At 36.7% G+C, this 25,723-nt stretch overlaps 1 protein-coding gene across 4 annotated transcripts; it reads right to left on the reverse strand.

Annotated features, from left to right (window-relative positions):
• Nucleotides 1-244: 244 nt before the first annotated feature.
• On the reverse strand, nucleotides 245-22,478 carry LOC139114674 (arylsulfatase B-like). Of its 4 annotated transcripts, none has more exons than XM_070676537.1 (15): nucleotides 22,232-22,478; nucleotides 14,235-14,346; nucleotides 13,685-13,736; nucleotides 11,838-11,938; nucleotides 10,981-11,087; nucleotides 10,326-10,390; nucleotides 9,662-9,763; nucleotides 9,184-9,247; nucleotides 6,637-6,734; nucleotides 6,305-6,447; nucleotides 5,511-5,572; nucleotides 5,013-5,124; nucleotides 4,130-4,173; nucleotides 3,094-3,186; nucleotides 245-2,546 (listed from the first exon to the last, which is right to left on the reverse strand). In XM_070676537.1, the coding sequence occupies exons 1-15, from the start codon at nucleotides 22,374-22,376 to the stop codon at nucleotides 2,368-2,370; spliced, it is 1,479 nt and encodes a 492-aa protein (XP_070532638.1). In that variant the 5' UTR covers nucleotides 22,377-22,478; the 3' UTR covers nucleotides 245-2,367. The 4 variants fall into 4 exon arrangements, 2 of the variants coding, with proteins under 2 accessions (XP_070532638.1, XP_070532639.1); XR_011547927.1 differs by lacking the exon at nucleotides 4,130-4,173 and adding an exon at nucleotides 4,012-4,129 and having other exon boundaries at nucleotides 2,528-2,546; XR_011547926.1 differs by having other exon boundaries at nucleotides 2,529-2,546; nucleotides 4,012-4,173.
• Nucleotides 22,479-25,723: the final 3,245 nt, after the last annotated feature.

Raw genomic sequence — 25,723 nt, forward strand, 5'->3', positions numbered from 1 at the left:
AGGTTCAAAGTGCATGGCAATGCTCGTAGGCTTACATGTACAGTGGTGTACGTTGTTCTTAAAGAGCAGCTACTGCTCATTGAATGTGACAAACATAGGCGTCCTTGAAAAAACAGATACCAGGGTTTGGATATGCTTCAAAACTTGTTCTATTTATGCGGAAATAATGAAAGCTTGTAAAGTTATTAAACGCTGCCTTCAAAGGGGCAATAAAAACACTGGGAATACTGTCAGTATTCTTATTGTATACAACATGTACATTTGTTTATTCTCCTGAAAATACATACGATAACAAATATACTCAAATATAAAAAGCCAACTTTTGTCTCCCACAACACACTAAGTATCTGCCTTCTGTGACTGCAAAGTCCACATGGAAGCGTCTGAGTGCGCATAAGGTTGCGTTCTCAAAATGGTGAGGGGGTGGGGAGCTGGAGGAATTCAGGGGGATTCGAAAATTCTGGGGTACTTGAAAGTTTTGCCCTGCCTATAGGGGGGACCTGAAAGTATTTTGGTTCCCAACATTTTGATGTCATCCAATGTTTCTAGTGTAAGTAATAATTAAACAAAATCTAGAACCATTTTGTCGCATTTTGTGACTTTTTTAACCTGGAAAAGGATCTAAAAATGTATGAATGCCATTAAATTTTCGTAAAAACAACAAGGTGGCCTTCTATCGGGGCAGAAGCTACAACTGTTAATAATTTTTCTCAATCTATGCAATGTATCAAATAGAGTTTCTTGGTGTCTCTCTACAGCATGTTGAAACGCACAATATTTGTGTTTGTCAACAAAGCCTCTATACATAAATATTGGTGATAACTGAATTTGAGTCCAGACTGAACGGTATTTGTCAATGATACAAATGCGCGGTACACGGACACAGGATGTGTTGGCAAGCTGCATTCTGGACAGGTCAACATGCTGTAGAGAGTTGAACAAGAGCTGTTCTACAAATGAACAAAAATATTGTCAAAATTATCAAAGTTAACACAGCTACTGCCCTGCTACTGCCCATGGGCTGTGTCACTGTCACTGTATATCCGCAGTGACAGTGATAGCTCTGATAATGATGTAGCTGAAGAAGATAGAGTGGGGGTCAAAAGACTTTCAATTGACAGTGAAAAATACTTGTACACAAGATCAGGCCAGAGAGCAACACGTGGAAGGCAAGGAGACTTAACAGTTACGAGGGAGTTTTGAATTCTGGCATATGAGATAATCGATTATTAGAGAAAAATATGGGGTCACCACGCTTGATTTTCTACAAATGTACGATGAAAAGTCAATGTTTTTGTCGAAATCACTTAAATCAATATAAAACCATTAATTTCAAGTTCATGCAGGAATGAAATTTTCATATTTCATCGTACAATAACATAAAAGTAAAACTTTGAACAGTAAAGACTCTAAATTAAAAAAATGTGACTAAATTGAATTATTTATTTTTTTACCAAATTTGTCGTTATTACACCCAAAACTTCTGAGATTAAAACGTTTATTTGATGTAATATTTTAACCTAGCTTCGAGTATCTTAATGTTGTAAAACATTTGTGAGTAGAATCTCAGTCGTATTCGTATATGTCTTGTAATTTTGAAAAACATCGGTACGCCGGTGTGCTCAGTTTTCACAATTTGGTAAAATGTAGCCAGGAATTCACCATATTGGCATACTCTCTCATGGTTGTAATTTTGTGTGCTCTTCAGCTGGTGCCATTGACCTGACCAGAGTTGGATTAACTCAAGTCGACTTAGACTGATAAATCCTAAAAGTCCACTGATGCATTTAAAATGAATAAATTTAAGAACTTGCCTTAGGAATGTGTCTCTACAAACTGCTAATAAGAGGTTTCTAGCACTGTCTCATGTCGTCAGCGATTGGTCGAAAAGGAGGCGACGATGACTTTTCCAGGGTGTTCTATGGATTGCTGCATTTAGAGTCTAGGATCCTAACATTTGCACAGTATGCGAAAACACCGTTATTTGCCCCTTGGATGACAAATGTGGTGACATAATATGTTTTTAAAAACCCTTTAAATCATATAACTGTACATTTAATTTCTTTAAATTCAAAATAAATGACGCCATACATTTCTCATAAAACTTTTTTTACAGTGGCATCGCCAACAATGTAGAGATAACATATTTAAATCTATTCTTAATTCTGTTATTTAAAATATTCCACTAAAATTCTACGGAAACTCTGCAATAAGGTACAATAATTACCCATAGACACCAAATTGGAAGTTCAGATTCCATAATGTCGTTTAGTTATCACGAGAAAATTATGTTTGTATTTAGAAAGTTTGATGGAGTGCATCTATAAATTTTAAAATAACACTTAGAAAAATTCAATCGTCTTGGTATTAACACCATCCAGGAGCCCAAACACCTCCAAAATTTTGTGGATCTGCGAGTTGCGCTACCGAAATGCCTGGATCCAATGTGGGCACAAGCTTCTTCTTGTACTCTTCTATCCGTGTGTTCATTTCTTTCACTCTCTGCGGCATTTTCTCTGCGAGGTTAAAACTTTCGGTTGGGTCGTCTTCCGGCGCGGTAAGACAGAAAATAAAAGAGATGTCAAACACAAGTAAATGACTAAATTTGTTAATACATTTATAGTAACTAACATAGATTCGCTGTCTTTTATTGGACTGTTTGTCAATGAAATGGTCATTGATGACTTATCTCAATGTACGAAGGCTCACAGACAAGACTGAATGTTACTGTTTACAAGTGTTTAGGGCGAGCTGCTAAATAAAATCCCCATTGTAATTGTAAGGTACTACAGGATATTGTACAATTTAGGACCTGTTGCTCATGTCCTTTATATGAAACTGGCTGAGATTCTACATTTCCTTCATCGTCGTTAGAGACATATAATTATACTGTGTCTTGGGTTATACTATTATATTACAGCTGATGACTTCTTTAGATGACACTGTCATTTTGGTATACAGAGGTAAATGACATTTTGGCAATACATTAAAACAATAGAATGCTATACTTGTACGCCGTAGTCTGTGTTGTTGTTGTTGTTGTTGGTGGTGGTGGTGTTTATAAAAACTGCAACATTTGTTTCTTTGAATTACCTTTCAAGTCGTACAAATAAACACCGTTATGTATTAAAGTTGTACATTCAACTTCAAAATTTATATTCCTCTCCGGTGGTGGAACTCTGCATGCTAAAAAACAACAACACCACAGAACAATGAAATAAAGTCATAAAACTCACTCCATATCCATAATTCAGTACTTGCCTCAAGTATTTAATGTCACACGTGCCTAAGGATTCAATTTAACTTGTTGATAACGTAGTGAGCCGCATCGTCATCATTCAAAACTAACCCAGAACTATTTTCAATAAGTAAGCTTTTGGATTTCAAAATAATCAAATTGCACGGAAGTTTGTCATGAAAGATATTGGAAATCTCGCGTTCACGAAATCATGCGACAAACATCGATGAACCGCTTAACATCGAGGCATCTATTTTCATAAAGTGTTCAATAAAGAAAATAATGTCATTTATCGTTTTTCGTATAGATTTTAAGAAAAAAAATATTTATCTTTTTTGTTGTAGATTTTTGTCTATCATGGAAGTCAAGCATACCGTTATCATTTACAAACCAAAACAAACAAACAATCAAGTTTGAAAATTATGTGCGAGAATGTAATAAAGCATTATAGCCCCAACAAGGGACTGTGTACCCTCGCGGCAGGAGGAAGTTTGTCCTCGAAATTGTCACCTGCCCTCAGGCACAGAATCCCTTGTTTTGGCTGTAATATATAATCTGAATATCAATAACTTGAGTTCCATTCAATTTTACATGAGTAATGTATGAGAATTTATCAGGCTGAAATTTTAAATCTTATAAGACAAGAGATCACGCAATTTCTTAACTTTCAAAATCAATTAATTCCTAGAAAAACTTTAGACTCCCTTCTACCAGACTGGTACACCCAATATCGCTCAATATGATTATCGCTGTGCATTTCGAATCTTAAATACCTGTTTTGCCTTCTACTTGAAACCATTTTATGTTTCATGCCATGCCTCTATGCATGGTTTGTAAGCCTTTATCTTCTTTTAGAAGACAACTTTCCATAGCGCATGATCGATGACCTACCTGGAAAATGAGGATTACCCACTATCAACTTGTAGTTACGAACCCTGTAGACACAGAAAACCAAATGAACGGACATTTTCTTTATATATTCGATTGTAAGTCATTTTCTTGTCATTCTTTCTTTATCATATCGACTTTTAGAAGCATGGATTAAAATCTATATTCGACCTCGTTAAGAAAGTAATAGAACACCATGCATCAGTCGATCCAGTTCCTTGGTAAGCGACTATATACTCTAAAAGTAAAATTTCAATTATTTCTCCACTATAAATTTCAGAATTAAGATATTTAGGGTCGACACGACTGCTTTTTCAGAAGTTTTCAAGAGTCTGCCAGTACGGCAAGGACGTTTAGAATTTTACAAAAAAACTTGTGTAGTAGATCCATCAATTATGGCTATTATTGGGGTCGTTTTTGATGTTGTCAAATTTTGGTCATCGATCTTAAGAGGTAATTATTCTATTTGAGCGATCCCTTTGTCACGTAATATACATTTTCAAACATCGTTTATGCAGAGACAACTGATCATTCGTCGGAAACTCAACAGAGAGTTCCCTGAATGGAACTAAAGTTTGTTTTAAAAACACTCTTATGACTGATGAAGTGTTTAATACTTCGTTTCTTATTTGTTATTGTTTGAAAATCAACGCATTAACAATTCAGCAGTTCCTTCACAGTATATGGTTTGTCCTGACGGAATATTTTGGTTTAGCACTATAAATGTCTGTTGTGTATCGATGACTGTATCTGTTCTAATGAATATAGTAAACCTCCAATTACTGAGTGTAATTCAGTGTACAACCAGCCGCATTACCGAGAATTTCGCTCATTACGTGTCCAACACCACAGCACCTTGAAAATAAATCTATTACGAGTTATCTACCTGATGCCTGCAGTAGGTATCCTTTCTAAGATATTATACACAAATTCCTTCCGTGGTGATGGGTCGTTCTTTCTCAAGGTGTTCCACACATTTAAACCATCCATTTCAGAATCTGAAGGCGTGAGTATGAAGAAATTGTCGTTACACAGCAAGTTTCGTCAACTTTGACATGGTCAATTCATATGTATATCCCTAATTAGAAACGTTAGTTTAATATGCAATTTAGTAATGACCTGATGTTATATGTAAAACGACTTTCGTTAATGCTATATCTTAGTATCTTCAACGTACATGGCAAGCTTCGTCAACTTTGGTCAAGTGTGTGCACACGTTAGCTAAATATACATACTATGTTAAGTGATACACATAATATACATAAATCAATAAAGAACAGACAGAAAGTAACATTAAATGCAGATAGATTTAGACAGAAGAAGATTCAAGACGTAGAACACAAGTATTGAAGCCCTGAGAAACAAACTTGAGTTAATGATTTACCTAACGTCTTAGCCCCTGCAACAGCCGATAACGTTGGATACCAGTCAACGGCATGTATAAGTCTACGATAACAAAAATTGTTTGAATTTAATGTTGTTGGATAAAGTAAGACCTTGTCATTGTTATTATTTCAGTTTTGACACATATAGCCTAAACCGGTTGAAAAAATGGATGTACCAAAACATCTGCCAGCATCAATGGAAATCGTTTCAGATACAAAGTAAGGTACATATATTGTTAGGAAAATTCTCCATGTTATAATCCTTATGTACTACTTTTATTCTGTTTATTGCTATCTTTGGAAATACAAGTTTCTGTGTAATTGTTTGGCTGTGCTCATGCCCTGAGTGTTTCACATCAGTTGTTCAAGTTTCATGTAAGTAAATAACTGTTGCATTTAGAATGATGTAGTCCTTTGGTCACATCTCTCATTTTTGACGTATGGGATTCGGGGTTTTGTCACAGGACTACATGTGATGCCTCGTTTTGGAATGTGTCAAGGAAAAGAGTTGAATGTTTGGGCTGTGATTGTCGAGATCGGACGCTTGGTCGACCTTTGACACGCAATATACATCAACTTCCGACTAACGTAACTTATGACTCGTGTTTCGTTATCTTATTTCTAATGGGGTCCACAAAATCAAGGTTAGGATGGATTCCCTTGTTGGTTTTGTCACCACCAGGACAGCTATAATCGATGTGAAGTCGTTATCACTCTTCGATCGAATCGGGTGGTTGTTGAGGAAAAAAACACACATTCCGCGACAATATTGAATAAAAGTAAGATTCCTTACTGATTGTTGACATAACCCGTCTTCTCCAGCATACTACCATGAATGAAGCCGACAGCCCGGGTACCTCCTTCGAACAATGATCCCTTAGTTCCGCGTAGAGGCCAATTGCTTCCTTGACTTCCTTCGCCCTGTGGTGCCCCGTTCTGTTCAGTCAAAACAATGAAGAAAACGGATATGCTATTTTATAACTGGACGATTCTGCTGACCGGAGTAACGTCTAAGAAGTCTAAGAGAATTAACAAAGCATGCGCCAAGAACATGTGAAACTACTGACTGTTGGATGCACATCTCGTCGCATGGACAAAAAGGCAGTATAAGATGAAATGACTTACATCAGAGGAAAACACGATGAGAGTGTTGTCCCACAGTCCGTGCCTTCGGAGAGCGTTAACTACCTTTGCAATACCGTCATCCATGGCTGTAATCATGCCTAAGCATTTTGAAAAGATCGAATATATATATATATATATATATATATATATATATATATATATATATATATATATATATATATATATATATATATATATATATATATATATCGAAGTATACAGATTTCCTCGTGGGAAATTATAGTGCTCGATGCTGAGCAGAGCGTTATATAATAAAACAAATTACTTCAAGTACAAAGAAATGAAATCTGTTACTTAATTTTCATGTGTTCCCAGGCACTTCGCACCAAAACCACTTCGCACCATACCATCTCGTCCCATACCATTTCGCACCAAAACCACTTCGCACCAAAACGACCTCGTACCAAAACCTCTTCGCCCCAACAATCATGTCGCCCATGCAAAACCATTGCGCCCCCAAAACAATGCCACTTTACTCAATTTATCGGTAACCGTTAAAAGCTGAAAATAACCAACTACTGCCAGTGAAGTTTTAATCACCTTTCTATCATCCCAGGACTGAAATCTTAAAATTGTGCACATTTCGAGAAAATAATGTACCTTTTAGTAGTTTGCGTGTTTCTTTTTTCTAATATACCGTATGGGAAGAATAAATGGTTCGTGGTAGCCAAATTGCAGGTAAAAACAATGTTCTAATATACCGTATGGGAAGAATAAATGGTTCGTGGTAGCCAAATTGCAGGTAAAAACAATGTTATGATACATTGGGCATCGATGTTTTAGGACGAGCTGACGTAACTATACTTTAGTGAAGTATTACTTGGGGCGAAGTGGCGTTGGACGAGGTAGAGTACTTGGGGACGAGGTGGTTTTGGTGCGAAATGGTTTTGGGACGAAGTTGTGTGGGGCGAACTGGTTTTGGTGCGCAGTGTCTGGACCCCTTTTCATGCATCCTCCAATCATCAGACAGATGAAGTGAAAGGATTCTTCGCCCCACACTCTCTTTCACATATATACCTATTACCTAGAAGGACCCTGCGTTACCAGAAACAGTATTATTTCAAAAATACCCTTTGACGTCGCGTACTTCGATTCCATGGGGACTAGACGTTTCTCGTCGTGTGGCGTATTCTTGTGAATAGCAACACGGAATGAGTTGAGTATGGGGCCCGTAATATAAATAACGTTGTTTTTTGCATTGAACGCTGCAATTTCCTAAGAGGACATATGTATAGTTTGAGCACTCTCGTCTATCAAGGATGTATATTCAAGTATGGAAAGAACAAGCTTCAACTACTGTATGTAGAGCATACCAATTCCAACGATGAGAGACTTTAAAGCACAGCTTCTGGATAAAGTCGTCAGCCGTTTTGACGTATATGGTGGTAACTTGTTAATAATAATAAAAAGCAGGCGAAGGATGGTATCGAGAACCAACTAGATTTTTATGGTAAATATTGCATAAGATTATGAAATTCCACCACAACTCTAGGAACTGAGACCCTTGAAGGAAGATGTGTTACAGATGGCGGAATAATGTAAAATTCAGAGAAATGATCTTGTCTTCCAAAGAAGGTATTTATTCATTCTGACAAGACAAATAATTTCGAAAAGTTACTGTCGGTTGTGATCAGACGTTGCAACGAAAGTCATGGAAGTCATGGAACGAAACCTATACAACAAAGTGAGCATAGAGGCCAAGTAAATCAAATCGCAAGCGAACTTGATATTGCTGAAAGTATGGTCATGCCGGCTATTGACAGGCATGTATACAACTTCATAAATAAAATAAAATGTACTAACCGACCAGCGGGAGATAAAAACACTTGTTAAAAGCTTCTAACAAGTGTTTTTACGTACATACGTACGTAAGTACACACACACACACACATACATACATACATACATACATAGACAGATAGAGATACTCTCTCTCTCTCTCTCTCTCTCTCTCTCTCTCTCTCTCTCTCTCTCTCTCTCTCTCTCTCTCTCTCTCTCTCTCTCTCTCTCTCTTGGACTGACAGAATCGATATACACACACCATACCAGTATGAATTAATGGGATATGTTTGCGTCTGTTGGCTCGGTCGGAAGAGTTTGGTTCAAGTTGGGGCCGGGGCCAGCAAAGAAGGAATTGACGAAATGTTTCCTTATCTGCCTTCCTGCAGTTAATGGTGCTTCTTCCGATTGGAACACGGTTAGTTACTAAAAGGCATAACTTTCAGCGTAGACCATCCGGTGGTTTAGCCCACGTCACTATAGGTAGCTATATATACCTTACATATCATGTTTTCAACATGAATAATATGAAGTAGTCCATCAAATGGCTTGGCTGGCACGCCACTGACCACCTTTCATATTCTACTCCTGCTTTTAACCATATGATTGGATGGATGTATCCTAGATCAATGAATTGATTGATCATTGATAAATGGATAAATGATTGAAATTGACAATCTGTGGCCAACTCGACAAACAATCTGTTGAGAGTTTGTCTGGTAATTTATGCTTCCTTGCAATACCTACCTAGTTTAATTCTTCGATTATTATTCGCAACCGATGGATACATATCAGTGTATTTTTCTGGAACCTGGTGTGACACGTACGAAAGGGACAAGCGCTTGTTAAGGAGAACGATGTTATACACAGGTATATGATTTACATGGTCAGCAGGAAACAAACACACACACACAAAACACCAAGATGAGTGCTTATTACGAAGTGAATGTGCTTGATTTTGCGGTTGTCGAATATTTTTCATAAATACATCTCATTAAAATGAGTTTTTGCATGTCATCGCCTATTGGACTTTGTTTCACCAACATGTAGCATGCTACGATCTTGTATTTGTATTCAAAAAACAGTGATTGATAAAAAACGAGTTCACACTAATGATTGTTGAAAATCATGTTTGCTGGTGTTCAGAATCAGAGAAAGAGACAAAACGAAATTCCGATTGACCAATAAAACGTAATCAAGAAAACGAAGAACGTGACTTACTGACCTGAAATGGACTGTGGACATTCTGAAAGGCCAGGTACAGAAAAAATGGCTTGGACTTGTCGTGAGTAGCGATAAACTCAACAGCTTTGCCACTAAACAAATACTAAATCAAAAATTGCCATTTGGAAAGTTTGTGTATAGATCCGATTCGCACACAGAAATAATGAAAGATGTATACAATAGCAGCTTGGGATGGATAAACTTATGCCGTCATCTGTGTCCATTAAGGTAGAACGCACCTCGGGGACAGACATTCGGACTCTCAAACTTTTACAATTCTCTTCTGATATACCACATGTGGGGGTTCATTTTAAAGCTCTTGGTGAAAGAAAACATTTCCATGGCTTAGTTTTTCGAAATTCGAAAATTTTTATTTTTCTCAATTGAGTTAACACAGGGATGGCGGCCATTTTGAATTTCTAATTACGGTAAATCTTGGGTAATTTGATTCTCTAGTACCAAAATTTGCATGGTGACCCCCTATTTTTATTCTTGATTTTGAAAGAGAATGATTGAAAGATTCCTTGAGGAAAGTTAGAGCAAAAGTTTAAGTCTTTCACTTTCGAGGTGCATACTACATTAACAAGCGCATTTGTTTGTTCAATTAGGCCTATGTGTCTAGCATACCACATGCATGTTCATATTAACCATACAACCATACGTACCGTTGAGTAATTTCCATTCTGTGTCCTGTCAGGTTTCATGTCATCATGCAGGTCAATGCCACTTTCTGGTTTAGCATAAACAGATAAACACCAAAGCAACTGATAACTTCGTTAAATATTTTATGACGCTCCTAACAACGCGTTCATAACTATTGAAAGCTCATTTAAGGCATTTTCGTCAACATTTCGTCCAAGTAAACGGGAATTTGTGGTGACTGTACAATCTCGACGAACTCTCATTTGTTCTGAAATAATTTCAACGTTGGTATCATAACACTACAGAATAGCTAGCATACTTTAGTTTACTCAATGATGCTGTGCGGAACTTCCCATATGACATCTTCCCCATATATCCAAAGACTACGAATCTCAGGAAGTCGACAGCAACTGCTGTCAAAAGAAGCTCTATTATGTTAAGTTAATCAAGTTTTCTTGATACGAACAAAAATTTGCTCCCAGTATATTTCATAATTGACGTCCGAACAATATATTGTTACGCCGGTTTTGTAACACCTTTGTTGGGTGAAGAGCCTTATTTGTATCCCTAATCAAGCATATATAGAACATAAATATGAACTTGCTGTATGAATATGAATCATCTCGCAAAAATGTTTTTTAATGACAAATACTGTCATTCGCTATGAAAGAAACTTACTTGCTACGTGAGTGTAGTGGTCTGCAGCAGCGCCATAAAATCCATAGAATTGATCAAACCCTCGCCCGTTCGGTGTGTATTCTTTCTTACAAAAACCCAAATGCCATCTGTAAGTGAATAGTTTTGCAGATTAGAAATAATTGGTTTTACCCTTTAAAAGCTCACAATGTGTAACTTTTTGACATTTCATTTTCAGGTTTTTGTTTCATCAAAAGCGTGTTGAAATAAGCATTCCTCATCTTGTCAATATCGACTGTATTATGTTCTGCATTGTCAGTGATGATAATCAAGTTTTGGTTCGGACTTGAACTCAGTTGCAAATATTAACAATGCACGTGATAAACTTAATAGTCGCATTGGAGCACCAAATACTGGGCATTTAAAAAGTCTGTGGACAATCGATCGAGCAACTGTAGTTGAAAGATGGAACAACAATGATGAAAGAAGCGTCAAACGTTCAAGTAACTGTAGCTAAATTCCCGTTAGAAAGTAACACAAAAAGTAATGGGCGGATGGAACTGGCATTTTAAGTATTACAATTTCGCATTTTAACTAAACCACTTCTTTTACTTTATTACTGGCTTGTTCAGCGAAAAACTCGTACAAAAATTGGATATGTTAAACTTATTTATTTCGTGATAGATAGATAGATAGATAGATAGCTCAGTCCATATAAATGTACATGTACACAACACACACACACACACATATCCATCCATTTTTCAATCAATCAATACATAGTGAGCACGTACTTATACTTACATTAGTATATTCGTGCTTAAGTGCGTGCACACATACATACATACATACATACATACATACATACATACATACTGAAGCTCCAATAATGTTCTTACTTTCCCACCATATACGTTGAATATCCTAGTTGTTTTAATTTTCTGGGAAGTAACATGAGATTCAACGGCACCCCAGTCGGTGCATTTCGTGACATGCCACCCTCGCAATAAAAAAGAATGAATGAATGAATGAATAAGGCTAAAGAGTTTGTCAATAGGTGCTGTTATTGTTGATAAAATCAACGAATTTATTCTAAAAAAAGGCAATTACAATCGGATTTTAATATGCACACGTGTTATTTGACATGTGGAACATCTGTAAAAATACCCTCCCTACGTAACCTAATATGCAAATATAGGTGTTGTTGCAAATATATGGTACTTCTGCATGTGAGGATTCCTAATATGTGAAAATCGATGATAAGGCTGCATTCACAGACACCTCTGGGTGGGGATTGTATAATTGAAGGGGATTTTAAATTATCAAGGGAATGTGGGGGCCTTTGAAAAGATTTGAGGGCGTACGGGGGACTCGAAACGAAATTGTCTCTAATCGATATACAATATGTGTTGGCTTGTCTCTTAAAAAAATAAATTGCATGGAAAAACACATCCCCTGTGTGTATTTATTGTTAAGAACACATACATTGACATACGGGTACTTTCTGATACCCATAGGCATTAACCAAGATCTCATGGAACAGCTCCGGCCTCTTTATTCAGTGTGCAAACCGAAACATTAAATTTGTTTTTATAGAGCAGTACAAAACTTACAGTAAGCCGCTAGTTTCAATGCACAATATTTAGGATTTACGAAACAAGCCACAAACAAACCACAACTATTGCAGCATTCTGAAGCAGAGATAGGGAATCAAAAGTTTGAGCAGAAAGTTGTCAAGTTAAAATGGCAGCTGTTGATAACCGTACTGAAAACAACTTATGGGACCCCTTTAAGTACATTGGCATTGACACAGTGGTAATCACTCTGTGTCACTTTTAATAGGACACATGTGGAACAGTATACACACTCTGACTGACCTTCCGGTAAATAATTCAGATTTATGGGTGAGAATAGGTCATTTACATGACCCAAGACTGACCTTCCTCCATTTATATGGCTGTAACTTTTTGACAATTTTTATTTTGTTTATTTACTGCAGCTTCTTGTTCTTCTCCCTGAAGTGTGATGAAAAATCCAGTTTTTGGCTTATCAACACAGACATATGTGTAGAGTCAGCATTATTATTGTTGTCATCAATAACAATAATTAGTCTTTACAAATATACAGAACATTTTGCCAAACAGAGTGTTTGTTATTCTAGCATGCTGTTGGGAGTAGAACAAAAAATGCAATTGATACACAGAACAAAAAGTACTGAAAAATTTGCCAAAAAGTACAGCTGATGTCCCTTTTAATACAATTATGCTAACTTTGTTCAGTTTTCCTGACAGTCGAGGGAAGTCATCCTGTTTCCAAACCTTTTATATGTGATCAGACAGATCGCTATTTCTCTGCTTTACAAGATGAAGTTTTCCTGTGAGAGAATTAAATATGTCAAAACTGCACCCTCCTTCGCTGGAAGGAATACATACATACACACACACACACACACCAAAAATCAGGCCAGTTTTATTTTTAGGGGGTTTCAAAATTATAGCAAGTCCTAAAAGGGGGGGCGGGTACTTGAATGCCTTTTGACTTTATTAGGGGGCATTAGAAAAAATCAGAGAACTTTTTTGGATTTTCCCGCCCCCACCTCGAGAGGTAATTGTGAATGCAGCCTAATAATGAAACGATTGCTGCCTACGCCTTATATTGCCCTGAATGTGAAACTTTTAAGTATGTTTTATTTTTATTCTTTTTTCCCTACCCTCTATTGGACCAGGGTTTTTTTTAAAAGACTTACCTGCAAACCTAATCGGTACGGGTAGTACCCAGTCATAATAGCTGCCCTTGACCTGAGAAATATTAATCCAATTACGATACAAGTGATGTAAGTCTTTCCAGGCATTGCTGTAACCTTTTTATTAAACCGCCGTATTAAGCTTTGTGCAAAATTATGTTCTAAAGCATTGCTAATCATAAGCTTTTGTTACTATGTGCTTCAAACGGAACGACAATCAAGTCCAGCTGATGAACTTCCTGAAATAATGCAAGAAAGCGGATGGAAGTTACACCTAATTCTGTCAGACTGTAGTAATGCCGCAAAATTAAAAAAGTAGTTTTTTATAACCTCATGTCACCGTTCCTTGTGACCACCTGTGATGGGCTGCAGGGTTCCTTGGTTGTTCTTACAAAATACGCTTCGGGATTTCCTATGAGTTAATCCTTCAAACCGTCATTTAGTTTATGCAATAGTAGAACAAGTTCCAATTGGTCAAACATAAGGTCAAAATAAAGCCCTTGTCCGAGGTTTATGACAGTAGACGAATGAATGAAGCACATGTTACACTTACGGACTGCACGACTGTAAAACATAAGATTGATTTAGAATGACGCCCAATCTTGCCAGTTTATCGATCGTAGGTGTGATTACGTGAGGATTGAGGTAGCCAACATCGCCCCATCCTGGAGAACAAACATAAAAACAAAACCGGATAAACGTGACACTGTGTACGTGTAAATAGGACTCTATCTCCCTCTCTCTCTCCCCTCTCTCTCTCCCCCTCTCTCTCTCTCTCTCTCTCTCTCTCTCTCTCTCTCTCTCTCTCTCTCATTTAGTTAAGATAGATAATCTAATTAATTTAGTTATGAATCACTTAACTGTTTCAAATTTCGGCCAACCTGTTCACCGCAAGGGGATTCAAATAAGCGAATTTGAAAATAGGCATTTTGTTGATTTCTGTTGTATGCTGAAATCTATTGGTGCTTGTAAGTGTTCTTTTTGGTGTCAGATAAATCCGTGGATAATTGCGCCAATCAATAATTTCAATTTATTAGTTAAATTAGAAAAAGCGAAATTAGGCTACCAATCACTTTTTTCAGCATTGTCGATATGTTGATAAGCGCTTTTTTGGTCCTGTTTGAAATTCAAGAGTTGTCATCACTACCGAAGGGTAAGAAATTAATAAAATATGTTAAAGTATGGTAATCCATGACATTATTCTGCCAATCATTTGTTCACGTCAAAATCAATGAAAGGCCGTGTGTGAAGACCTCAAAGATGTCCCTATGTTTTCAGTTGAACTTGATTGACTTGCAGTCTTATTAAATTTTTATTCATATCTTGGTATAAAGTTATAGAATTTCATAACGTACTCACTACTGATCTGTTGTTCGAGTCGTTTTTGACAAATACATTCATATTTATCGTGTTTTTAATTCCCGATGCATTTTATCTTGCGTCAAATATTCCACTGGCTTAGAGCGTTTAATGAAAGCTTCATGGGATTGTGCACACACGCAGTACAAGATCTTCGGCCATTTCCAAACCGTGAGCTTTGTGTATGCTGTTATACCTATTTTAGCCAATTTTGACTTGGTTTACAGTTCGGAGTTTGGAGGCAGAGGATAAAACAGAGTTTCTAAGGACTTTATGATGACAGTGAAAAGTTATCTTGCCAAATATCCGTCCCCACTAGGCTGCAGGGGGGATACTGACGGAGGCAACATTGTAGCAAGGAAGCTGTCATTATTTACGGCCTGAGGAATTAGGTCCCAATTTGTGGGCAGCTTCGGCTGGAGACCTAAACATCGTCCAAAGTCGCCTCAATATATGTCTGTGTGTTTGTGTGCTCGTCCGTCTGTATATAATTGACAGTCATTTGCATAATTAATTAACTTTTGCATTAGGCTAAATCACCATCGGAAGAATTACGCAACCAAACTTGATAACTATTCAGGCATTCAAACTGTTCTGTGGTCGTACTATGCTAAATATTTGATGTGTCTTACAAATTAGCTCATTTGCATGTTTAATGAATAATATGAATTTGAACAAGTACAAAAGTGATGGTTGTTTGATCGTTTAATGGATTACCCGGATAATCCTGATGATTATATGCTTCTATTGCTATATCCAACTACTTTTACGTGATTGAAGGAATTAATATGACTTCAAAATATGACTTGTGATCTGTAAAGTGGCAGTTACTAAGAGGACTATGGTACACTTCCTTTGCTTTGTCCAATATTAAGTATTGAATTAAGAAAATATATTTGACTCTAAAAGTGTCCCAATAACCTAAAAAGTGTTCCAGGATGATTTCCATGGTAATATGATCCCACTGATTTTCCAACTACCCGTACGTAACTTGAGGGATTTGTTTGACTTCATAAATGTGCCATGTGACCTGTTAAGTGTCGGTAACTAATATGATTGCGGTATACTTGCACTGCTTTGTCTAACATGTATGACTCCAAAAATTTCTGATGACCTTAATGGTGTTCCCGGATTATTCTGATGTTATATGCTCCCACTGCTATATCCAACTACTTTTAAGTAATTGAAGGGATTTGTTTGACTTCCAAAATGTGCCAGCAAAATGTCACTTAGTGAAAGCATAATGGTACTCTACCACTGCTTCGTTTAACAGTTAGTATTGAATTGAAAAGAATACATATGACTCCAAAAGTGTCAAAATGACCTCAAAGGTGTCCCCGGATAATTGTGATGAGTATATGCTCCCCTGCTTTATCCAAGTACTTTTACATAATATAAGAAATTTGTTTGACTTCAAAAATGTGCCAGGTGACCTGTTAAGTGTCAGTTACGAATAGCGTTATTGTACACGTCCACTGCTTTGTACAACATTTAGTATTGAATTGAAAAATATCTTTGACTCCAAAAGTGTCCCTATGACCTAAAAGTTGTCGCTGGACAATTCTGATGATTATACTAGTATGCTTCCACTGCTATTTACAACTACGTTTTTTAGTGGAAGCAAATTGTGTTATTCTACAAATAACCTAGCTCTTAAATTTATATCTAATTTGAATTATTAAGTAGCTGTTCTGGTTATAACCTCAAAGTTGTACTTATCAACAAACAAGTCTCCCTTTATAGGCATTGTATGTTTGAAAAAACACAATCCATTAAACTTGATAGTTCTGTGCCAAGCTATGATTTTATTGTGCTAGAAATGTTAAATATCAGCAAATACTATGACATCAAAACCATCCCTATGCATAGTAGGTATATTCTTCAAAAAAGACTAGCCGTAGTCTTGTACTTTTATATCCAACTTGAAGTATTTAATAAAAGCAATCAGTTTGACTTCAAAACATCGATATTACTTCAAATCTTTCTGTCAATTATAGAATGGGTACATGTTTTTTTCAAAAGACTAGCCCTCCTATTAAACAACTTTTTATAGCCGTAATCTTGTATTTTTATTAATAACTTGAAGAACTTGCGTCAACTAGTATTACTTCAAAACTGTGTATGACTCCAATAGCATCTCTTTACATGGTAGGTTTATTTTTGAAAAAAAAACAATAGCTCTCGCCTTCCCTTGATAATTCTGTCTCGAACACTATTCATGTGTTTTTCATATCCATTCATGTATTTAAAAGCAGAGATTAGTATGACTTCAAAAATGTCTATATGAATTCAAATGCATCATTTTATATATAGACACTAGCCCTCCCCACTGTTAATTCTGTCCTCAGCACTAATTTTCTATATTTATTATCCAACTTGAACTATTAAATAGCCACTAATTTAACTTCAAAAATGTCCATGTGACTGCAAAATCGTCCATTATGCTGTTAGCATTGTCAGACTTGAGTTTAACCCCTATCTTACTGCAAATTTAGCATCGTGCATCTTTAAAGTCAGGGGCATCTTTGAGGTTTTAACAGTCGTGAAACAAAGGGGTGCGGCCCTAGATCATATAGATATTGTGACACATAGAACGCGCAAACGTATTTGTAGCCTGCCTGTGCCAGCGTTGACCTGGCTGTAAGATATTAAATATAGCTTTCTGTGCGGACCTTTCGGCTTCAGACCCCGATAGCCTACGTAAGTAAGTTTTGTTGCTTTTCAGAGAGTAGGGTATCATATTACATCACAGGGCTGTACAAGGGTCGAGCCCAGTGACCGGCTGTGATTTCCACAGGGAACTCTGACTAAATGACAGTAAATCTGTAAATAAAAGGTACCGGAAAATAGAAAAAAATCAAAACAGAAAACAAAGATAAACAGGTAAACAAAAACAAACACACAAGCAAAAAACCTAATAACTGACGGATTAATCGTGAGACTAAAAACCGTCCAAAAAAGAAAAAAAGCAGAACAAACACAATCAAACAAGTAAAAACAAACAAGAAAACAAGCAAACAAACAAACGACTGACGGATCAATTGTGAGACTTCCATTGAACAGACTAGATTTACCTTGCTAATCCTCTCAGAGGAGGACCATGCCATAGCAAGGTGAATCTAGTCTGTTCCATTGAAGTATGGAAGTCTCACAATTGATCCGTCAGTCGTTTGTTTGTTCGCTTGTTTACTTGCTTGTTTTTGTTTTCTTGGTTTTTTGTTGTTTCATTTTGTGACCTTTTTTTATTTTTTCTATTTTTCATCGGCTTGCTTACTGTTATTCAGTCAGAGTTCCCTGTGGTGATTTCTAAAGTTTCTCACTCAAAGTCGTATCGGACATGACAACGAAATCACATCGATTCTCCTTTTTTAACAGAGATTTCGCATTATGGCGCTTTAATTAAGACTGATCCGAGCTCAAAACGATGAAAGGAAGTTCGATTTTTTCTGTTTGAATGTTACCGTCCGTTGTTCTGTGCAGCAAACAATCAGAGTTGTCCGCCGGCAATAACCCCTCTGCTTGCACAGGGCACTATCCTAAATACAATTCACCGAGCATTGACTTCCGTTATATTAAGAACAGTGGCTTTGCTCGCACTAATGAAAATTCATAAGAACGATATCCATTTACGCAATTTGGTAAATTTGGGAGTCGAAGTGAGAGTAATTCAATTCTCCATTAACAGTATGATTTCAGTACAGCTTTTCGTACAGTTTCTAATGTTTGTCAAAATGATAGACAGTGCAGTCCTCCACTCTAGACTTTTAAAAAATAATGTTAACACAACACAAAATGTTTCTACGGCGAAGATGAAAAAGCAATAGGAGAGTGATCGATGAGCAAGCTGTTGTGTTTATATTGTTTTATCATGTATCAGGTGATGAGTGCTTATCATGTCAGTGCATGCAGCGGGGGACGTTTTGAAAGCTTCTCTACTCACAAGGGGGTCAATATTTTATGCAAAGTTATTTCCCCCTGAGAGGCAGAAATGGAAGATTGGGTAAATTTTCGGAATATTTTTGAGAGAGAATAAAGAGATTTGCTGATCAAACGATCATTGTGAACATTTTAATGGAGTGGTCGGTGAACGGTTGTACAGCATGCAACCTTGCCTAACCCAATCTATGGTATGACCTCAAACAGATTGCAACAAGATTTTCTCGTTTGTTTTAGGCTGAGTTGATTGTGAACAATCTGATGAAAATCCGGTGTAGTAGTGATGGGTTGATCTATTTACGCTATCGTATTACGGTCTTTTGTCTACAGTCTGGTCCTACCCTCAAAGAAAGACCGTTATACGATAGCTCAAAAGACCGATCCATCATCACTACATCGGATTTTAATCAGATTGGTATTGTGAACAATTTTGTAAAAGCAGAGAAAAACCGGAATAATGTCGAATTTGATCTATCTGCGATTTTCTTTCAATGTTTTGTAAAAATTTTGTAAAAAGTCAGAAGTACATGATTTTTACTTCTTTAAGTTTTGTAAAAGCATATATTATTTTATTTATGTTATTTATTTATTTATTTATTTATTTATTTATTTACTTATTAAGTTATTTATTTATTTTTACTGAAATATTATGTATTGTTATATTTATCTTATTTTATTTTAATCTTAGTCTTGCTGTTCTCTTAAAATGCTTGATATTTCAAATTCAGTAATAAAAAGCAAAAACGTTCTGTTTTCCTTAATGCCCTAGTTTTCCACTCTGTAACGAGCATTTATGTGCGAAAACAAATGTGTCCAAGCCTGACTGGCTTTGAGTGTGTTTTGCAAGTTATGTTTACTCCTTCCTCTTTTTCCGTAACGTTGTTGTTAAGCTAGAACTCAAAAATCCTGCACATCAACTCCGTAAGTTTGCAGGACATCGGGTCATAAGGTAAACGTGAACCAGACCATTTACTACCCTTTTCAGTAATAGAGCGCGAAGCCACTGCAGTGAACTGCAATAAAACTGCTCACACTAATTAGTTTCAGCTGTAGCCAGCTAGCAAAGTCGACAACATTGTATGTCCCATGCAGACAGTTTGTCTGGGGAAGTTGAAATAAAAAAGATTTGTACATGGACCAGTGCATGGTAATGTTACATTGTATCTTAATCTTGAACACAGGGTGCCAATCGTAAACTCTCATTTACAACTCGAGCCTCAGACAGAGCTAGTTTTGCCTTTGTACAAGCAGACTTTTTGGTCTTAATCAAGTAGCCTTGTTCAACACCAAAGTGGCCACGGCTACAGCTGAAACCAATTAGTATAAGCAGTTTTATTGCAGTTCATTGCAGTGGCTTCGCGCTCTATTACTGCAAATGGTTGTAATGCCGGTTATGTGACCTGGCGGCTTTGGATGATTTTGACAAATTCCAATTTATTGATAATGAAACCTCTCCAAAAAAATCGAACAATTTGTGCTCAAATTTCGCCATCTTTGTTCTTGCAAGCGTGCGAATCGGTCATGTGGTTTGACGGCAATATTGGCTTTTGTGAAAAGACGAAAGATAACTACAAAATGACATTAAATGAACGACCTAGTGGCCGATATAGCTCTGCTATGATTGTGATATACAGTACGTGGCACCTACTCAATTTGTGATGACTTAAATTACAATATTTACAGTTTACATATAAAAATGAATTTTCAGAGCTTATTTACTAAATACATGAATGAGTCAATGATATCATGTGACCATGGTTTTCAGTTATAAATTCAGAAAGCAAATGAATACACTACATTTGAAACCATCTCTGTCAGCTAGTTTTGACTCCCCCCTCCTCAAAAGCAAATTACCGACTTCAAAGCAATTTGCATGTATTTGACGCAGGGCATCCATTGAACCTTGGTACTACATTAAAAAAAAACCCAGACCCGCCCGTGTAGCAGTTTCTAAGAACATTATTTTTTATCGAATGGCAAATTTGTCCCTAATTACAATATTGCATACTAGTATATCCCTACATCCTCCCTGGATTTTGTCCAAAGTTAATGGTCTCGAACAAGCGGATTCTGTTATTCTTTTACAAAAAATGTCAAAAAGTTGACTCAAAATATCGTGATATATTTCGTCACAATTGGAACAATTCTTACTTTGATCTTCCCTAGGAATCTGAATACCAAACCTTAACACAATCAGACAGCGGGCTTTGAGAAGAAAAATTGGTATCAAAATGGTGAAAATTGTCCAAATATAAAGTATTGCATATTTCATCACACGTCGAGTAAATCTTACTTAGATGACTCAAGGTTGCAGTTTACTAAATTTCAAAGCGATCTGACGATCTGTGAAGAACCTATCGTTGATGAATCATCCTGAGGTAAATATCGACCTACGTTATGAGCTTACCGTTACTGACAGTACAAAATCTTATTAGGAAAAGAAACACCTTTTGCTCTCAAAGTCTGCCCATATCATCGCTAGTTTGAGTTCATGCAAGTTTGGCGTTTTTATGGGTCGCATGGTTTGGCAGTCAGCTTGTGATTTGAGAACTGACCAACAACCATAAAATATTTTGGAAAATAGAAAATCGTTTTCTCATAAACTGAGGTCAGGAAAAAAGAATCATTTCCGGTCATTTGTTTTTTTTCACGAATGAGGCGACAACGCACAGTTTACTTATGTATTTTTTCTTAAAAGTAACAAATCTACGCCTTTTCCTATACCAGTCTGTACGCAACTGTGCTAAATCAAGCGTACGTCGTGTTATACAGTGGTATCTAGCGCCGTGTCAACAGATTGCTCCGATTTTGGTAAAATAGTCGACAAGATATGCCTCATTGACTAATCAGGTTTTCCATTTGGGTTAATATCATGAGTGAAAGGACATTATAGACAGGGCCGACAACAGCCAATGTGGTGCACCGTCATTCCATACTGAGTATAGGATTTTGAACATAAGAAGCTCGGCTACGAACTGTACATTGTTGGAGAGTTATGCCGTTGCGAGGAGTAAACCAATGTAATGATGACATCATTACAGTAAATTTACGATACCAGCCTAATTCATTTCTTGACTGTCATGTTAGGTTTCCCCCTGTGAAATGTCCAACAATAGCAAAGCGTGGTTTGATACACTCGGAGAGTAAGATTACATCCGATGCATTTATGTGTTATTAGTCTGATGTAACTGATATGTTTGGTAACGCTAGACATGCTTTGACTCATTTTAATATTTTACAAAATTTTAAACTTACCAAGATCATCGGCGAGGATGAAAACGATGTTTGGTTTCTTTGTAGACCTCACTACTGTATCATGTTCGTGAAGAAAGCTCGCATACCACAGGATACAACTGCAGGTAAACACGCTGCTGAGGATTAGTATGGTTATTAAACGCATCCTTTCAAGCACTATAGACTGTTATACACGTCCTGATCTATTTTAGCAGACGGGATTATATAAAGCCCACTCGTCCGAATTGTGAGTCAAAAGAACGTTGTGTATGTGTTTTACACTGAACGTCATATTGGATAAATAGTTGCTTAGCGACAGCTTTCATTGAGGTAATAGCAACGATCATAGCCTCATTTTGATGAAAAATTCATAACTGCTGGTTATATACTAGAATATTGCATTTTGGGTACCGCCAGACCACAAAATATGCCTGAATGCAAGGTCACTCGGGGTCATGAAAAAGATCATTCACACAGGCCCATGTGTCCACTGTTGCCGAGAGGGGAGAAGCATGAAGCGAAAAAAAGTTGAGTTACTGTTGCTAAAAGACACAACATTGCAGCATTGTCTAATTTTCGAGATCTCTAACAGTAAGGGATACTTCAACCACTGCACAGTGACATCATAAAAATATAATTTACGATATTACATGTTACTGTTTAATACATATACCTATTTAATAAGGAGTGTCAAACCAAAAAACTATCTGCCTTTCATATGTCTTACTCGTCTTGTTTCCCATATTAATCAACGAAAAAATTGTTTGTCACTGTGCAAATTTTGGTACGAGAAAAACATTGTCTGGAATTTACCTTCAAAATGACAGCACACAAGTGGTAGACCAGTAAAGTATTGTGAACAAATTAATATTCCAAATACCCGACCCGGAGGTACATTACAAATTTGTACAAGTTTTATAAAATTCATGCTGAAAGCAAAAGTCAGTTCTCTTTAGGCTTAAATTTGTCATAAAGTAGCCACTTAATTGGTCCATGAATTTACCTATGGAGATAAGAAATATCACCTTTTGTCGAAAACAAGCTTATTGCAGCTCATAGGGCAACGCATAGGTATATCATTTGTGGCGAAACAGTATTACGGTTATCAACACCCCTGATTGCACACATTTTCTTCTTGATCATTTGAATCATGTATACGTAGATGTGACATTCCTTCCGTAAAAGTTACAGCTGTTTTAGTCCAGTAATCATGAAGTATTTAGTCCCAGAAATATAATGTCATCTCTGTAAAACTTTCCATGCCAAAACCATGATGAGATCTCTCTTATATAGTCTGGTAACTGTGATTATTGGTGTAGACGTAATGCTAACAGACTTTGACGGCACACATGCTGACATACAAACGCAAACAGATAAGCTTAGCGTTTGTTGTTGCCACGCTATGTCGATGGCAGAATTTTGCACAGGGGTCGAGAGAATGCCAATCACTGTGATCTGGTCGCAGTTGGCAATACAAGAGTCCATTCTCCTGACCGATTCCTGCATTATTTTAGTGGTACGTAGTCTTCACATCTATTTAACGTTTTCTGAGAGGGAATTGATTTCTTTTTGCTCTTACATAGGTTACAATGACAGTTAATTACGTACGAACTTTGTGTATATGGTTGCCAGAGCTTGTAAAAGTACCGTGGTATAAAAACCTATGAAAAAGATGAGCATGCAAGGGCTTTTAGGGCACAACCTATTCCTGCAACAGATGCTGGCAGGTAAATTAGCGTTATTGTTTTGTATCGAACACACGGTATGTATCATCCGGAATATTTGCATAAGGGAGTCTTCAGTAATTAAGGGTGGTTAGCCGGGGGGGAATTCCGTGCCCACATGTACTGTAAAATGTGACTCTCTCCTAACATCGTCTAAAATGTGACCCTTCCCTTGTCCGACATTCTAAAACTTGACTCTCCCCAATCACTGCAACTGAACATGTATCAGCTAATTTACATAACAATTGGTTTAAATGTTATGTAAGTTAGGGACAGAAATTACATAGGAGAGGGCTGGCGTTTAAAGGGGGAGGGTTGCAATTTATCGCGCAAGCATTTTTGAAGGATCATACTTTTGCGGGAGGCTAAGGTCACCATATTATGTGCAACTAAAAGATTGTCAGATGTGGCTGATATAGTGCTTCACCTAAACATATCAAATCATAATACATGGGAGTCTATCAAGCAAACCATTGACAATCCCCCCCCCCGCAAAACAAGCTATATCTATCTTCCTCTCTATCTATCTATCTATCTATCTATCTATCTATCTATCTATATATATATATATATATATATATATATATATATATATATATATATATATATATATATATATATATATATATATATATATATATATATATATATATATATATATATATATATATATATATATATATGCTTCGCTCATGGTATGTATTGCCGTTGGAGCACTCTGGTGAGTCCATATTTTCAATCCTCAACAATGTGTAACCGTACTCTCTGTGCCCAAGTTCAGAGGTTGCCATAAAGCCATTATGGTGATAACCGGGAGGGCACATTGTATACATTTTGTGTATTTCGCTCACTGCTTTAATAGTAGTTAGAGCACTCTGAGATTGTTTGGGCAGCCTCTTGCGTAATATAAGGGGCGTTCACTGTTGGCACTATGCTTCGCTCATGGTATGTATTGCCGTTGGAGCACTCTGGTGAGTCCATATTTTCAATCCTCAATAATGTGTAACCGTACTCTCTGTGCCCAGGTTCAGAGGTTGCCATAAAGCCATTATTGTGATAACCGGGAGGGCACATTGTATACATTTGTGTGTATGTATGTAGATATATATATATATATATATATATATATATATATATATATATATATATATATATATATATATATTGAATTTTGGGAATTTCACAGAATTATTGATTCCACTATTCATGGTAGCCTATGAGAGAACTGTGAACATTTTTTTCCAATATAAAACATAACGCTAACAATATCTGTGCATTTATAGACGTTTGATAACTGACATACTCTTTGCCACGTGTCCCATATGTTTTTGTCTCTTTTCGTTCATAAGTTTTAACTGATCATGGTGTTGAAAGTAGGATATCACACCATCTTCTTTGCTTGTGAAGCTTGTCGATAATGTGCTTGTATTTAAAATAATAAATGTAATTTGTCGGTGATTTCCTTTTGAGGAAATACTAAATGGACAATCAAAGGTTTGGCCATACAATCTCAGCTTCCTAAAGATATGTTTACAAAACTGATCCTCCTCTTGGATATTTTTCTAAAAGGTGACGCTCCCCAATACCCTAATACCCACCCCACCTGTAATTACTGAAGGCTCCCTAGCCAAACTCTACGTTATGAACTATAGTCAACATGAAATACTGCATTAGCGAGAATGGCATATATTGTTTGGTAGACGGTGTTTGATTTTGTATTTGGTTGTATCTCGTGGATAATTCTACAGTTTACGATGAAACTTAAGTCAATTCAAAAATTTAAAACTTG

This window comes from Ptychodera flava, chromosome 16 (genome assembly GCF_041260155.1).
Source record: "Ptychodera flava strain L36383 chromosome 16, AS_Pfla_20210202, whole genome shotgun sequence".
In the NCBI taxonomy this organism is placed as follows: domain Eukaryota; kingdom Metazoa; phylum Hemichordata; class Enteropneusta; family Ptychoderidae; genus Ptychodera; species Ptychodera flava.